The sequence below is a fragment of the Acipenser ruthenus genome, chromosome 5 (assembly GCF_902713425.1).
Source record: "Acipenser ruthenus chromosome 5, fAciRut3.2 maternal haplotype, whole genome shotgun sequence".
Lineage (NCBI taxonomy): Eukaryota > Metazoa > Chordata > Actinopteri > Acipenseriformes > Acipenseridae > Acipenser > Acipenser ruthenus.
In genome coordinates this window covers 75,512,871-75,529,308 of record NC_081193.1, presented here as the reverse complement: position 1 = coordinate 75,529,308, position 16,438 = coordinate 75,512,871, and the positions used below count along the sequence as shown (strand labels likewise).

General features: G+C 38.8%; 2 protein-coding genes across 4 annotated transcripts; both read left to right on the top strand.

Annotated features, from left to right (window-relative positions):
- The first annotated feature begins 46 nt into the window (after window positions 1-46).
- Window positions 47-9,756, top strand: LOC117972400 (mannose-binding protein-like). 2 transcript variants are annotated; one of them, XM_059024525.1, is made up of 5 exons: window positions 47-2,698; window positions 6,754-6,933; window positions 7,361-7,435; window positions 8,414-8,497; window positions 8,992-9,756. In XM_059024525.1, the coding sequence occupies exons 1-5, from the start codon at window positions 2,614-2,616 to the stop codon at window positions 9,363-9,365; spliced, it is 798 nt and encodes a 265-aa protein (XP_058880508.1). In that variant the 5' UTR covers window positions 47-2,613; the 3' UTR covers window positions 9,366-9,756. The 2 variants fall into 2 exon arrangements, with proteins under 2 accessions (XP_058880508.1, XP_058880509.1); XM_059024526.1 differs by lacking the exon at window positions 47-2,698 and adding an exon at window positions 5,723-6,208 and having other exon boundaries at window positions 8,992-9,752.
- A 1,830-nt stretch (window positions 9,757-11,586) lies between these two features.
- On the top strand, window positions 11,587-16,438 carry LOC117402704 (mannose-binding protein C-like). 2 transcript variants are annotated; one of them, XM_034921193.2, is made up of 7 exons: window positions 11,587-11,708; window positions 12,620-12,842; window positions 13,333-13,422; window positions 13,714-13,812; window positions 13,959-14,045; window positions 15,364-15,447; window positions 15,686-16,438. In XM_034921193.2, exons 1-7 carry the CDS (start codon window positions 11,649-11,651, stop codon window positions 16,057-16,059), a joined length of 1,017 nt encoding a protein of 338 aa, XP_034777084.2. In that variant the 5' UTR covers window positions 11,587-11,648; the 3' UTR covers window positions 16,060-16,438. The 2 variants fall into 2 exon arrangements, with proteins under 2 accessions (XP_034777084.2, XP_034777085.2); XM_034921194.2 differs by lacking the exon at window positions 15,364-15,447.

Here is a 16,438-nt window from a genome sequence, read left to right as displayed (position 1 = left end):
ATAAAATATAATAAATAAATACTGTCATGCGTTTTTATCATATATTTTATGACAAATGATGAAAATGACATTAAAGAAACATTCTTCTGTTTCAGGTATAGGACTGGCATTCCTGATATTTAAAAACTGAACACTACAAACACATAAAAAGCATTTGGAGATGAGGGCAAAATCTACTGCATAATTGTTTGTTATAGATTTTGTGCCCAATATTTTGTTTTTCAACAACATACATTTTCTGGATATTATTATTTTTTTTTTATTTGCTTATTTAGCAGACGCCTTTATCCAAGGCATCTTACAGAGACTAGGGTGTGTGAACTATGCATCAAGCTGCAGTGTCACTTACAACTACGTCTCACCCAAAAGACGGAGCACAAGGAGGCTAAGTGACTTGTTCAGGGTCACACAATGAGTCAGTGGCTGAGGTGGGATTTGAACCGGGGACCTCCTGGTTACAAGCCCTTTTCTTTAACCACTGGACCACACAGCCTCCTTAATGTACATTACATACAAGAAAGCATCTCTCTGAGCTCCACTGAAAAAAGTATCCCCATACCACAGCTGTATCAATTGCCATACAGGCTGAAATTCAATCTCATAAGTCACACCACTGCTGTTGAGTGAATAATTAAGGTCTAGAAGGTCTAAAATATGAAATGTCAGAGTTAAGTAAGGTGTGATTGAATAGGATATAACTTATTAAAAAATATCCATTAGATTCAACCTTTGATTAACCTGTAATATTCAGAAAAACTGATTTTTGGATTTAAAAGAGAAAAAGATGAGCGCTATATAGATTTGTTAAGTCCTTACTGCAAGGGTGGGCAAAATTAACAATTTCAGTCTAATTGTGTTCCAACCCTGTTCTAAATTGTTTAATCGGAGCTATTAAACCTCCATGTAGACCCAAAAATAGTTAATTTTAATGCATTGTAAATATACAACACAAAACGGTATGGCCCTCCAGGACAGTAATTGGTTTAAACCAGCGATTCTCAAACTTCGTGACACTGCGACCCCCTTCTACCAATACAAATTATTTGCAACCCCACTGCCCTGTATTACTGCAAAATAGTTAGTATTGATAAGTAAAACATGCATTACAAGGCAATATCGACAAAACTAAAATTTTTATTAGTATAAAAAATATGCACTCATCGGACTGTAGCCTGGTGAGCAAGTCCGGTTCGGACTTGAGGCTGGCAGGGGAGAGTGTAGCGTGCACGGAGGGCGGTGGCAGCAGTGCTTTTAGGTGACGTAATCACACACACACAGACATAAGCCCAATATACTCTCCTTGCAGCGGTATCGGCACTATTCTTCAGCGCCCGCCCTCAGCCTGTGTGTGGATTGCCTCGCCCTGTGTGATGTGCCTGCCTCCATTAACTGAGATTGCTACAATATTATCAGTGTTTGCATTCAGTCAGAGGCTCTTATTTCAGTTCTTGTTTAAACAGTCTTTATTCTGTGCTTTAATAGAAACAGAAATCCTAAGTTATCACTTTTTATTTGTACTTTTTATTTTCTTTCGTTTTTCATTTATGGGATGGGGCTTGCTTCATCACATTTCCCCCTCCTCAAGTTCTCGTGTACCTCGGGGATACGAGAAAGGAAGTCTGCAGTCTTATTGTGGGTTCCGGGCCTATATTTGACCTCAAAAGAAAATGGTTGCAGACTTAGATACCATCGAGTAATTCGGGCATTTGAATCCTTAATTTTGCCCAGCCATTGCAAGGCTCGATGGTCCGTTTCTAACACAAATGTTTGGCCCAATAAATAGTATCTCATACTCTTTTTCCACCTGCACACCCGAGCCCTGAGGGCTCCAGGCTCCAGGCCCTCACAGCTCGGGTGGTTTTCCACTAGCAAGTTACCCGACCCGAGCCGACCCATACCATGACACTCCAACCTCGCAACATATCTGAATCTGGCTCGGGGCCGAAGCAGACTGTGGGCGGGGTTACTGCATTTCATCATCACACTCAAGCGTCATTCCAGGAAAAAGTGAGAAAAAATGGCTGACATCGATGTAGACAAGAGGAAAGTGAAGGCTTGGGACGCTGATGAGGTACAAGCACTGGTCACTCTCTGGGCTGATTCGAATGTCCAGCAACAACTGGAGTCAAGCGTTCGAAACAAAAAAATGTATTCTAAATGGGATTCAACCGCAGTCTCACGCAGTGCCGGGAGAAAATCAAAAAGCTAGAGTACAAAAAAATGAAAGACCATAATAATAAAAGCGGCTCCGATCAAAAAAAATAAATAAATAAATTGTGATATTTTAGACTCCGTTCTTGGCCGCAGCGACACTTAGGGCATGTGTTCTCAAATCAGCAATGGCAGTCCTCGAATCAATGGCGGATTCACTGGTTCCAGAAGTCGGTGAGTGACCTTAAAAAAATTAATTTAAAAAAATGATTTTTGTATGTATGTATGTATGTGGCTATTATTGTTTGTAGATGTTTTTTATGTGACTTAACAGTAACATTATTCAACTGTAAAGTGTGGGTGTGTTTAATTAATACAGGAGCCATGAAACAGCATTGCTTGAATTTTGATTAGATTCTATTGCCTTAATGGTCTCTTTATGCAATTTTAGCAGATTCGCCGATGTCACAAGAATCACAAGATTCTAGCATAGCTGATCTCAACGACACCAGTTCCACCGCACAGACAACCCCCAGGATCACAACCGGTAAATGTTTTCCTAACTCCTTACCTTTATACATTTTGTATGTGTTGCCATGATTTCCATTACACGAGAGTAGATGTTAAAACTTCATGCTGATTTGAACTCGGCTCTCGCCAAGATAAGCACCAACTAAGACGTAGCTTTACAGTAAACTAATGTGATCCATATGTGTCTCCATCCATTTACGTTTCCTTCCATATGATGATGTAGATATCCTTCTGTCTGGTGTTAATGGCTGAAGTGTAATGCTGGCTCCAGGGATCAGCTTATTTTGCCTCCCTGGCGCATCAGCACACACAACGGCTGCGATGCTGGCTCCGGAGATCAACCACAGTGCGGCCTCCCCAGCGCATCAGCATGACAACCGTCTGGATTGAGCTAAGTAGGGTACATCTCTGGGGTCTTCAAGTGGGCACCTTCCATCCTCAGTGTTTCGTCGACTAGCCCACGACACCTCAAGAGGGCTCGACGGTGATTCTGGCGTCCCAGCGTCACCCCCCTCCGTCCCCCACTCAACTCAGCCCAGCTTACTTACCTGTACATCAGTGTTTCTTTCTTTCTATTGTGCTTGAGATCCCCAGCCAGAATCTTTCCGTCTCAACCACAGCCAGTTGCTGCTCCTCTCTGCTGCTTCAGATAAGTTCTTCACTGTGCGACGCAAGTCTTGGCCACTGAATCCGACGTCTCTGAGAAACCGGGTTGTAGAGTGTGCCACAAATCCTCGACAACCCACTTCCACTGGGTAAACCCGGACTCTCCATCCTCGCTGTTCCGCTTCAGTGGCTAGTTGAGCATACCGCAGTTTCTTCCTCTCATACGCCTCATCTACAGCATCCTCCCATGGCACTGTTAACTCTATCAGGTGAACAAGGCGTGCTGATCCAGACCACAAGACAATATCTGGTCGAAGGTCAGTGGTGGCAATCTCAGGTGGAAAAATAAGCCGTTGACCAACATCTGCCAGCATTTTCCAGTCACTAGCAGCTTCCAGTTGTCCTGGGCTAGGATTGGTTTTAACACCTTTTCTTGGTGGTTGCTCTCCTGGGCGGAGGAATGTTGTCTTTTGTGTGTAATGTTTTGATGGAACAGGTGGCAACTTATTGGTCATGTTACGCTTGTCTTCCAATGCTAAGGCCAAACATCGCAGCACCTGGTCATGGCGCCAAGTAAACCGTCCTTGGCTAAGAGCCACCTTACATCCTGTCAAAATGTGCCTTAATGTTGCAGGTGATGAACACAAAGGACATGAGGGATCCTCTCCTACCCAGAGGTTTAGGTTCTGTGGTGATGGGAGAACATCATATGTTGACCTGATGAGGAAACTGATCCAATATAAGTTTCATATAATGTTACTTAATATAAATATAGATATTAGGGCTGGGACTATGGATCAATGCAATAAAAAAAAACGTAGAAAAGTTAAACCACATGTCGTTTCATGAATCCATTTTATAAGGATGTAATTAAATTATGTATGCCTGTAATACAGTTCCCTGTCTTTGCTTTCTTTGTTTAAGTATGTATTTCAACCCCCCCACACTCGCACGCATTTTCAATACTTTCCCACAATAATAAAACAAAAAACTCAGCATGTTCATTATGCGTGACGTCTCTCAGCTCGGCTCGCCTTTCTCTAGTGTAAAAGCAACTCAAGCTACCCAAGCCGTACCAGATCGTCTCAGCTCGGGAAAAGGGGTATCAGTGAGTCAAATGTCCACTTAATCGCCAAACATTATTTCTCCACAGTAGAATAGTTCAGTTTACTAGAGTACTGGTACTTTTTTCTGCTCACTCTGCAGTAAGACTGTTCCCAATCCAACTCCAGATGCATCCGTCTGCACCGCAAATGGTTGGTCAAAGTCTGGGCTCTGTAGTACAGGGTCTTGACACAACGCTGCCTTCAACTGAAGGAACGCTTGCTCACAGGCCTCAGTCAATTTGACCATATTGGAACTGGTTTTCTTTGTTACATCTGTTAATATTGCAGCTTTAGTGGAGAACCCGAGAATAAATCGTCAGTACCCGCCAGCCAGTCCTAAAAATGAACGCACCTGTTTCTTAGTTACTGGAACTGCAGAATCACCTGCACCTTCCCATCTGTGGACACAGCACCCCGTTACCCAGATGGTATCCCAGGAAGTTGGTCTCCTGCTTTGCGAAGACACATTTATTTGCATTTACCATTAATCCTGCCTTCTGCAGCTGTAGATAATGATGTCATCCCAGCTGTAGATAATGATGTCATCCCAAGCACAGAGAGTAGCTTTTCTGGTACTCTATAGGGTCACTGGCATGTTGGACTGCTCTCCTTCAGATGGATTGTATGTTGAACCAAGTTAGTGTATCTGGGCTTTTCTTGGAATACCTCAGGTTTTTAGTCAAGACCTTATCTCATTCTGATGTTCTGCAGTCAAGTGACTTGTCCCAACTCGCAGATTGCCTTCCTTCAGGAAAATATAGTCCTTCCTTCTCTTCATCCTCCACAGCCCTGATTAATATCTGTTGGTAGCTTTCTGCTGCCTTGGGTGCCATTCCTTTAAAAGATACACATGGTAGATGTGCCTCTCTTTTTTGACGATCTGGCATAAAGATTTCATAAGTGACAGGACCCTTCTGACTTAGTACTTCATAAGGGCCTTGCCACTTGGCTACAAGTTTACTCTCCTTGGTGGGTAACACGAGTAGAACTTCCTGTCCAGGGTTAAAAGATTGTGATTGGGCTGCCTTATCATTCAAGGTCTTTTGTCGTCTCTGTTGCCTGATCTGCTTCTTTCCAGGGGCCCTATCACATCCGTGCCAATTCCTCAAATGGAACATCAAGTACAGGAAGGGATATCAGGGGAGCTTTTCCTGGCCTCCCTCCTCCACATTGTGTTTTGTTCTGTGTTATCATTATTTAATATGTACGTATGGATTTGGGCAAGGGTGTTTTAAAATCGTCAGGGAAAGGTTAATTGCCTTCCCTGCCAAAGCAGTTCACATCCAGACTGTGCATGAACCCGACTGAATGATTAATAAGTGATCTTGCCCAGGCACAGCTGCATAAGAGTCAACAAGTCATCCTGTTCACACCGTGTCAAAGGTTTTCTTTTTTTCACAATATAAAAATGAACCAATGAATTGTGCATGTATTTTGTTTTGCTCACATATAATTGAACGATTTTTTGAAAAAAAAACACAACATTTCAACAGGAGTTTAACATTGTCTGAAAAGCTTTAAATTGATTTATAGATGTATGGTTCAGTATTATGACATTATTTACTTTTGTATCATTATTTTTGGCTTCATCCTGTAAACCACAATCCAATATAAATCTGTATGGCCAAATAATAGCTGATTACTGCTCCCACAAGATATGTTATTTCTTGGAAGTAAGGTTTAGATTGTTCTGGACTCTGCAATTTTCCAAACAATCTCCTATAAATAGGGGATTGTTACAACTTGTACTAGATTTCAGCTAGACTTCTAGAAAGACATGTTATGAAAAACACAAATAGAAAAGGATAAAAAAGGTAAGCTGTGTTTCATTTTTAAAATCAAAACTTCAAATAACGTTTACATAAAGGTTGCTAAACTGTAAAACAACTACTGTGTATGATTTATGCAGGCATGTAATAGTTATTAAATGTCAATAGTGACAAAAAAGTTATTATTGCCTTAGATTAAATACATTGTTGCGATCACATATGTGTAATATTAGTAACAATATCTTATGTGGCTACTGCACCTGCACAAGATTTTCTAAGGTCAAGAGTTAAATATAAGAGTTAAAAAGAGCTCCAGTTCAATCTTGACAGTCAAGGCAACTTCTGACTGAAAGTAGAGCCCAGAGTTTCAAGGTCTTCAAAAAAATGAGCACTGTTTCCACATTTTAAATCCTGTTGCCAGAACAATAGTAATCTGTTTGTAGAGACATCAAAGACACATAGGTCTAAAACATGGATTAGTGATAATAAATACTGACACAAATGTCACAAATAAATGTGAAATAGTGATTGCTTGCTGAAGTGATAGTCAATCCAAACATTATATTAGTAATATGGTCTTTTTTTTTTAGCCAAGATGAGCATGACTCAAATACTGCCAATTGTAGTGGCCCTGCTTATACTAGAGATGCATCTTGGTTTGACTGAAGATCCCGACCAGATAAACCCCTGTTTACGAGGAAGAGATGGGAGAGATGGGAGGGATGGAAAAGAAGGTGCAACTGGTCCGAAAGGTGAAAAGGGGGATAGAGGTGCGTAGAAGACCGTCAATAAAAACACATCCACTTTTAGATACCTGGTTGCTCCCTGAGCTGCTATTAAACGCAGACTCAACCACATTCAAATGTACTTTGTATGCTGTATTTCAAAAATGGTTACCAAACAGGATGTAACACATTATATACTATTACTGCCCATACAGTGTTACACATTCTGCAATACCTTTTTCAACATAATCATGATTATTTTACTTTACATCTCCTTGGTCTGAAGCCAGCTGAAGAGACATTGTATGTTATTTAACCCACATTAACCCATGTAAGGCACAATTCCTTGCTTTTTGTTGTGGTCCAGTTCCATTACAAATGTATAGCTGTGAGAGAGAGAGTGTGATAGTATCATGATTGGCTTTTTTCTTACTGTATAGCCTTCAGTTCAAACTAAAGTATGCCTTTCCAGGAGAAAGTGTCCAGGGACCTCCAGGGAAAGCTGGTCCATATGTGAAGGGCGAAAAAGGGGAACCAGGATCGCCAGGTACATTTGCTTTTACTGCTCTACCACATGGACAATCACAAGTCCCCTGCATAACTGAAACAACTACATTGAACTCCCCCCAGTAGTTTTATGTGAAATATACCTATATGTTCAGAAAAAAAAGTTAAATTGCATATATGCTACTATGTTATGCTTGTTAACTGTTTTTAAATAACGTTTTACAAAAATCAGATTGATTAAAGCAAACCTTTTTCACGCACACACAAACACACAGATTTAGTTCAATTTGGACAGACTCCCTGGCTTGCTTCCAGGCATCTGCTGCACTGATGTAGCCCAGATGTCATCATTTTGGAGGGTCTTGCAATATAAACTTAATGAATAAATTGAAGAACACATTTGCACATAGGCCATTGTAGATCATATTCAGCAGTATCCAGTATCCTTTGTTTACTTTGTTAATTTTGCACAATTTGTACAGCCTATAGTACAGCTATGCCCACAAGTTTTGCATCGCCTAGAATTTTAGGATTGTGACAATTAATATTAATAGATAGACAGATAGCTACATAGATAGATAGATAGATATACATTAGCAACCCTGATAAAGACAACTTTAGGTTATTAACAACATTTTCACGGGAACCAATCCCAGCCCATCGACTTTAATGTTCATGGATTTCGGATGTTAGCAACTACCTGCCGCTTAATGACAACTTTTTTTTTTTTTTTTTTTTTTTTTACAATTTCTGTGGTCAGATTTTTGTCAGTTTTTCGTTAAGTATATGGAAAACAACAAAGTGTTTAATTTGACTTTATGAAGCAAAATGTGTTCATTCTATAGTGTGATGCAAAACCTTTGGCCATAGCTGTACATATATAATAGTAAAATATAACTATTAACCAAAAATAATGTATAAACACGTGTTTGTATTTGTTATTGTGTTTATTATTGTGATGATTATTTATTTCATTTTATTTAGTCTTTCACCAGAAAAAAAAAATCTATTGTTTCAGGTACACCTATGTATGAAAAACGCATCACAGAATTAGAGACAGAGCTCCAGAAACTGAAGGATAATTACTCTGTCCATGAAAAACGTAAGCGATTTCATTAGTCTGAAAAGTACCAGGGAGCTGCTTTTTTGGCTCAGCCAGGAGAGTTTTAGAAAAGGAGTGCAACTCTCCCACGGGTATTTCTTTAGATAGATTTCTTTGCTCCTGCTTCACCTGAGGGTGTTGGTATAACTGTGAGTGTACCTCCTTATATGCACTAAAAACACCTGGATAGCTCATTTCAAGAGAACAGCAGTCATTGTACCAATTGAATCATTTGTTTTTATGTGATGACCTAGCAAAAGTGAGAATTTGTTCAATGCCCAGTTTAGCTGTACTTTATATAATTGCTATAGATAATGTGGGAATGAACTAGGTCATATGCAGATTCTCATTAGGACTTTAGTTGTAACAAGTATAAGTATCTTGGGCTATATATTGAGCTTATTCAGCTATTCTGCCAATATTACGTTTAAACTGTATGCATAAAAATCACAACAGTAATCCATATGTATAACTATCATTACTTTTATTTAAAGGTTTCACCTTTACAGTTTGGAGCACAAGCGGTAGCACAGTCTTTGGATCCCGGAAAGACTCAGCCACTTTTGAAGAGGGTTTGAAAATCTGTAGCGAAGCTGGTGGGCAAATTGCCACTCCTAAGAGCCAATCTGAAAATGATGCCATCATTGAGATCGTCAAAGCAACTAATGTTGCATACATCGGCATTAATGACAGAGAAACAGAAGGAACATTTGTAGACTTAAATAATCAACCATTAAAGTTTACAAAATGGAAAACTGGTGAACCTAATAACAGTGCAGATTCTGAAGATTGCACTATTTTGCTTCCTGATGGGGTGTGGAATGATGTACCATGTCAAAGAAAATACATAATAATATGTCAATTTTAAAACATAGGCAAAACATATAAAGATACTAGCTGCAGCATTTGCCTACCCTTAAGCAAACCACATGTTTTGCTGTAGTGTAAGCAAAAACTACAAGGCTTGTTTCACATGCTGCACATACTGCAATTTTCCAGTGATTTTCCTTTAGGAAATATAACAAATACATTTGTTTGGTACAGTACATATCCTGCATTTTGTGAAAAAGAAAAACATAAATTTTCCAAAAGAAACAATATGCTATAGGATATGTTTTGTAAGTGTGGTGCAAAAAATGCAGTGCTGTGTGTTTTCTTGACAAATGTAGGGGTGGGGTGGTAGTTGGTGGGGTGGGATTAGTTGTAAAAGAAAATAACTTAACTTGCTGTTGCTACAGTTGTTTCCAACACTTACAAATATTTGTAAGGCTGCTTTTTGTTTATGCACGTATTAAAGTAAAGAAATAGACAACATTATTATTAGGTGTTCTATCTCAGTGATTCCAGCATTCAACAGACTGCTTTAAAAGCATCAAATAGATTGTGAAAAGCCACAGGATGTAATGGAATGGACTCAATTTGTGAAGAAACTGTTACTTTGGGAATAAGGGAAGTTGTATTGTAGCCATGTACTGAAAGTGTGATTCACCAGAAGCATCTTCTCATGACAATTTCTTTGGAACTGTCCCAAAAAACATATATATGTTTCAATACCTTCCTCTGACTGCTACCAACAAACTCCCTGCTGCCACGAGAACCAGTAAGAAAAAAGCACAGCTGTTGATGGTTTATAAGGGTTGGGAGTAGTATTGTATGTAGAGTGAGAGACAAATAGAAAACAGGACTGGGTGCTGCTATCAGGTTATCAGTTCATAAATTGAACATCACTGCAAGTGGTCGGACACATACCGTTGGACTTTAGGTATCTTTCATTATTGCTATTCATGTTCAATTTCTCCTGAAATACCAGCTTTTTACTAGCAAACCAAAAGTTAACTGGAATTTCCTGTAGGCAATTTGTCAGACTAGTTTTAACAAGTTCAGGAAAATGGATAAACGCTGGAAAAACATATGACCGTTTCTTTGGCATTGTCCCCCCAAAAAAACAATATTTACATATGCATAGATAGATAGATAGATAGATAGATAGATAGATAGATAGATAGATAGATAGATAGATAAACAATAAACCTCTGACTTCACAACTAATAAACTCTAATCTGTCTCAAGAACCAGAAAGACACATATCAGAAAGCTCTACATAGTAAGGTATAATAACATTCTACTGTTTAAGGACACCAGGGAGACGATGTTGCAGTTTTTGAATTCACGGTTATCTGTTGTACAATTTCTGGGTGCCACCTGAATGTGCTGTAGCAGCTGGCAGTCCATTTAAACTAATAATAGAAGCGGCTGCAATTAGTTGTTTACAGGCTTCTGAATACACTTGGCCACTGTCAGCCTCGCAAAACAACCATGTACACAAACTTTATACAACCCTAACCAATCTCTGACGCTCTCCTCGTGGTGAGGGCACCCTGCTGCTTTTATAGCGCCTGCCTTAATCCCACCCCCGCTGATGTCAGCCCACCAGTCCCAAACAGTCCCTTTACAGTGTCCCATCCCTGCAGCAGGGAGTCTGGCGATGTTAACCTTGCAGACTGTCAGCGTCATTAACATGCAAATTTGGTATAGTAATATACATTTTATTTATAAAAAGTAAAAGTTATTTAGCCCTGACTTGCTGGGAAAATCAAGTCAGCTGGTGACAGTTTATCGGGGGATGGGGGGAGCACGAGATAATGTATCTCAGGATCTCGAGAGAACAAAGTCATTATAGTACTTCCATTTCTCTGAGATAGATAATCTGTCAGGAAAACAGAAGTAATCGTTTGTTTTCTCGAGATCCTAAGAGATCATCTCGTGATCTCAACGTAACCAATATATGTGCATAATTTTTCCGATGGCGAGCCGCCGTAATGTAGAGCTAGACAAAGAGAAAATATTCTTCACAGTATATGAAGGAATAAACTACTAGAAGGTAATTTACGGATCCATAACTGCAAAGAGAAAAACACAGACAAATCAAACAAACATGTTACTGTAATGCCATGTATTAGTGAGCATAAGTTTCGTTTTTCCTGAAATATCAGCTTTTTCCAGTAAGCAATTTGTCAGATTTGTTTTGACAAGTTCAGGACAATAGATAAAAACTGGGAAAACACATGAACATTTCTTTGGCACTGTCCCAATATATGTGTATATATATATGCCTTTCAGTACCTTCCTCTGACTTCACAACTAAAACTCCATGCTGCCACAAGAACCAGCAAGAAAAAAAACAAACATACAGAAAGATAACACATATAAGGTACGTTTATTTCTTTATTAATGACTAAACTTTCATTAATATGAACATTTGGTACAGTACTATATATTTATAAGACTGAAAAGTTATTTTGCCCTGGCTTGCTGAGACTAACAGAAAACAGGATACTATCAGGTTATCAATTTATCCAGCGAAAAAGACTGGGAACATCTGCCACTTTGGGTATATCTACACATAAACTGAATATCACTGAGGGGTCGGACTCATACCTTTAAACTTTAGGTATCAGGCATAGCATCCTGAGTGATCAGTTTATGCTATGCCCTGTAGATGTGTTCATTTTGAGTATTTCTCACAGGTGGAGTCACTAACTGGGTCACTGTTTGGTGCATGGGGATAATATATTTTGTTTTATTTTTATTTTACAAATACCAGGTAACAGAAAAATAACATAGCATCAGAAATATATTACTATATTTGTTAATATAATGTTATCAATTGGTAGATTTGAAACTACTATCCTATATTATAATGTTGCCTTTTTAGTTGGATAGTGAAAGTAACTTGTGGGCAGTAACTTAGTTTGTGGGACTTTTTAAAAAATATTAATAAAGTAATTTACAGTAAATTTGATTTAATTAAAAAAAAAAAAAAAAAAACCTCAATGCCCTTCTCTGGGTAAATTGCTTTTCACACAAAATCTACCTTGAACATGTGCTAAACACATGCATTTACAGTCTGGTTTGACAATTTTCTGAAGATATCTTCCAAGATTTTGATGTGCTGCATGTGGTAAAGCTACAGAGGTTGACTGAGTAAGATTATGACAATCATATCATTAAGTCTTAATGTGTTTGTGAACCTGTAATTCCCATTTCAGTGTGAGGAGGCTGTTTTCTGTTTGATTTTTCAAAATGTAAAGTTACAAGTAATATTGTATCATTCTTTTAAAGAAATACTTTGCAAAATCACCTAAGATGCCCATGAACAAAATACTACGCATTGTAGTGACCCTGCTAGTGCTAGAGATACGACTTGGTTATATGGAAGATCCCAAGGAGCTAAACCAATGCTCTGGTTACCCAGGAATCCCAGGGTCTCCTGGTAACAATGGGTTACCTGGAAGAGATGGGAGAGAGGGGAGGGATGGAAAAGAAGGTGAAAGGGGAGAAAAAGGTAAGTAAAAAGTATACTGATTATTAGGAAAAAATAAATGTGAAAATATTAAATTCAATGTAACTCTGGAAGGGTCCTCCTATAATATTTTTAAACCCAGCCAGAAATAAAATCCGTTGCAATGCGGATCTAGTACGTATGTCACACTTCACATATTTTTGCATCTATCTGGAGAACTATGTATCTAACTGACATATTAAATACATTTGGTATTAACATTATTTAGTTTAAGTTATGAAAATATCAGATCCTAGAGATACACAGGGTTATCTCTCTGTCTGTATATCCATGTATCTGAATATAACACTTTCATTTTTGTAAATATCTGGAGAGCTCCTTAGCCTATTTTGTCATTAAACTTGGTACAGTAGTAACATTGTGTAGTTTATGTTATTAAGAAGATCGGATTATGCAGATATACAGTAGAGAGAGGTTTGTGAATTTCACAGGGAAAGCATAATCTTTTAAACTTTTTTCCGTGTCTGTCCAGGGGAAGCTGGTGTCCAGGGTCCTCCAGGGAATGATGGACTCGTTGGACAAATGGGACAGAAAGGGGATAAGGCAGAACCAGGGCCCAGAGGTACACACCTTTTTCACTGGGACTAGACACACAAATGTCTAGTCACATACTCGGTTACACTAGCCACTTTTAAGCCGCTTTGAGGTGGCTTAGCTCTTTATTTTCGTAGTGTAAATCTAAAAGTGGCATGCTCCAGAGGGGGCTGTGTGACACCTTTGGTCTGTTTTTTGCTCTACTGTGAATGCAACAGTCCCTGAGTCAGCTCACATTTGCCACGTACACTTGTGGGCAACCATCTTCCACTGTCTGAGCTTATCTGAACTACAATTCAAACAAGCTTGTGTCTTTTAGGAGAACATGGTGTCAGAGGGCCTCCAGGAAAAGCCGGACCATTTGGGTTAATGGGCCAACAAGGTGACAAGGGAGAATCTGGCCCTCAAGGTACATCAGGTATGTATGTATTTCTTTAATGTATCTAAAGCTGCAGTGTGTTATCTGCAGGATTGAAGAGGGTTGGCTAGGGTTTTGGTGGGAGTGCACTAGTGTATTCTGGAAGAGACTAACTTAATTTCTTTAGTAACCAGCATTCTTTTCAGGTGAAAGTGTCCAGGGTCCCCCAGGAGACACAGGATCAACAGGACCAAAGGGACAGAAAGGGGACCAAGGGGATCCGGGACCCAGAGGTACACCCTTATTTCAAAGTACTTAAAGCGGTTGTAGCTTATAAATGTAATTTAATAAATCTTACCTGTCATGCACTTCCGTTTGTTAATGGAATTTGGAAAGAAACGCATATTAGTTTATTTTTTTATTCAAACATGTTTCTAATACTGCACTAAGTTTAAGAAAATTCGATTGGCAAGTCATTCTTAGAGGTAAATGTCGCATTTCCTGGGTCATTTCATCTGGTATGGAGGTTAATTCGTGCCAAAATTAAAGAATAAATAAATAAATAAATAAATACATTTTTCTATATACAGACAGCAACAACCGGGGGGCTCGTTTCGATATTGCGAGATCTAAATTCAAATATGATCGGTCTTTCGGTCAGCTATCATCTGCAATCTGTGTGCGCAACGTTATAGAAACGCTATTTCTACGTCGTATTATAGAAACGAGCCCTCCCCCAGGTCCTTCAGGTGACCAAATTATAACTACTGTATAATAAAAAAAATAAAAATAAAAACTTTATATTTTAGTGGGTCCCTGTGAGCATGTGGTCTAGCAACAAAATACATAAAGAATTACATGTATGTAACATTCTTAACACCCTATACACAAACCTACTTGGGTAGCAGTGATTGCACTGCAGCAAAGAAAACGGTTGGTCGGGAGCACTGCTCCTAGCTAGCTGACTGCAGTTAATGTTCTCATTGATTGGCACAATCCCCTGACAGCACGCCCCTGCACAACACAAAGGCAAAGTTAGTAGAGCATTGATTCACTTACCGTATTGTCCCGCCCTTCCAGCATGATTGATGCTCAATGAGAAATACCTGAGTGAAAAGATCGTGCCAAAATGAAAAAAAAAACTAAAAGGTTTTATTTATTAATATTGTAGTGATCTTGGTTCCCGCAGGCAGGCGTATCACACAGGGCGAGGCAGAGAACGGGCGCGAACCCAGGACATCTCTCACTAAGGCATAGCGCCGATACCGCTGCCGGCACCCTTGCAAAGAGCGTATATCGGGCTTGTGTCTTTGTGTGCGATTACGTCACCTACCAGCCCTACTGCTACCTTCCCCCGTGCACGCTACAATATATTTTTTACTCATCTTTTTTCTTGCTGTGGCTGAATGCAGTTGTGGCCAATTTAGAAACATTCCATACTGTCTACCCCAAAAAGAATGTAAACCTCTAAAACGAAAAGAACATGTCAAGCTTTGACAATTTTGAGTCAGAAGTCTTATGCAGGCTTTTTTAAATTTTTTAATTTTTTATTTATGTCTCTTAAAATATCATTGTATATCGGTCTTGTCTTCTTATGATTTTTGATTTCAGTTGCATCTGTGGAGCTGAGGCGTATTACTGAATTAGAGGAAGAGATTAAAAAACTGAAGGACAGTTACTCAAATCTTGAAAAACGTAAGAGGATTAAAAAAAAGGCTATTTTTAAGCATGAATAGAATACATTTTTTAACGAGGAAGCAAATTAAACAGAGTTGTCAATACTGACCTCTAGTGTCTCAGATTCAAATCAGGATATAGCCAATTTTAATATGACCATGAACATGTGAAATTGAAAACATTATAGTTGCCGTGAAGCATCAATAAATATAATGTAATTTAAATTATGTTATACAATGTCCCCACTTCTTTACAGGTTTCATTTTTACATTATGGAGCAGAAGTGGTAATAAATTTTTTGGAACTATGAAAGTCTCAGCCACTTTCGAAGATGGCTTGAAATTTTGTACTGGAGTCGGTGGACAAATTGCCACTCCGAGAAACCAAGCTGAAAATGATGGCCTCCGTGACATTGCCAAACAAGTTGGAAATGTATTTATAGGAGTGAACGACCGAAGAAGAGAAGGGGTGTTTGAAGAGTTAAATGGAAAACCTATAGCGTTTTCTAAATGGCAGCGTGGTGAACCCAACAATGATAAAGGGGAAGAAGACTGTGTTGTTCTGGTTTCTGACGGGATGTGGAATGATGTACAATGTGGAACATCTAACATAATTGTTTGTGAATTGTAAAATAACCTGTATCTGTAAATACAGGTATGTGTCATAAGGAAAAAGTCATTTGAAATAAGTATTTGAGGTCAATTTTACATTAATAGATAAAGAGAAGAATAACTTTCAAACATAATATTGAGAAATAGGGACATCTGCTGTGAAATTCAGAAACTGCAACCCCAGGTCACTAATATCAATGTGCAAAATGAGAATATCAGGCTGTGTAAACACACAGTCAACACATCCCTTTGCACTTCCTGGAATGCTCATGATTCATGAATACACTTTTTATGTCTACTTAATTATCAGAAAATCAAATACCATGGAGTACCATGATTAGTTGTGCTTTACCGTGATGTACCTATGCTTTTGCTATATTAAATGCCATAGAATACCA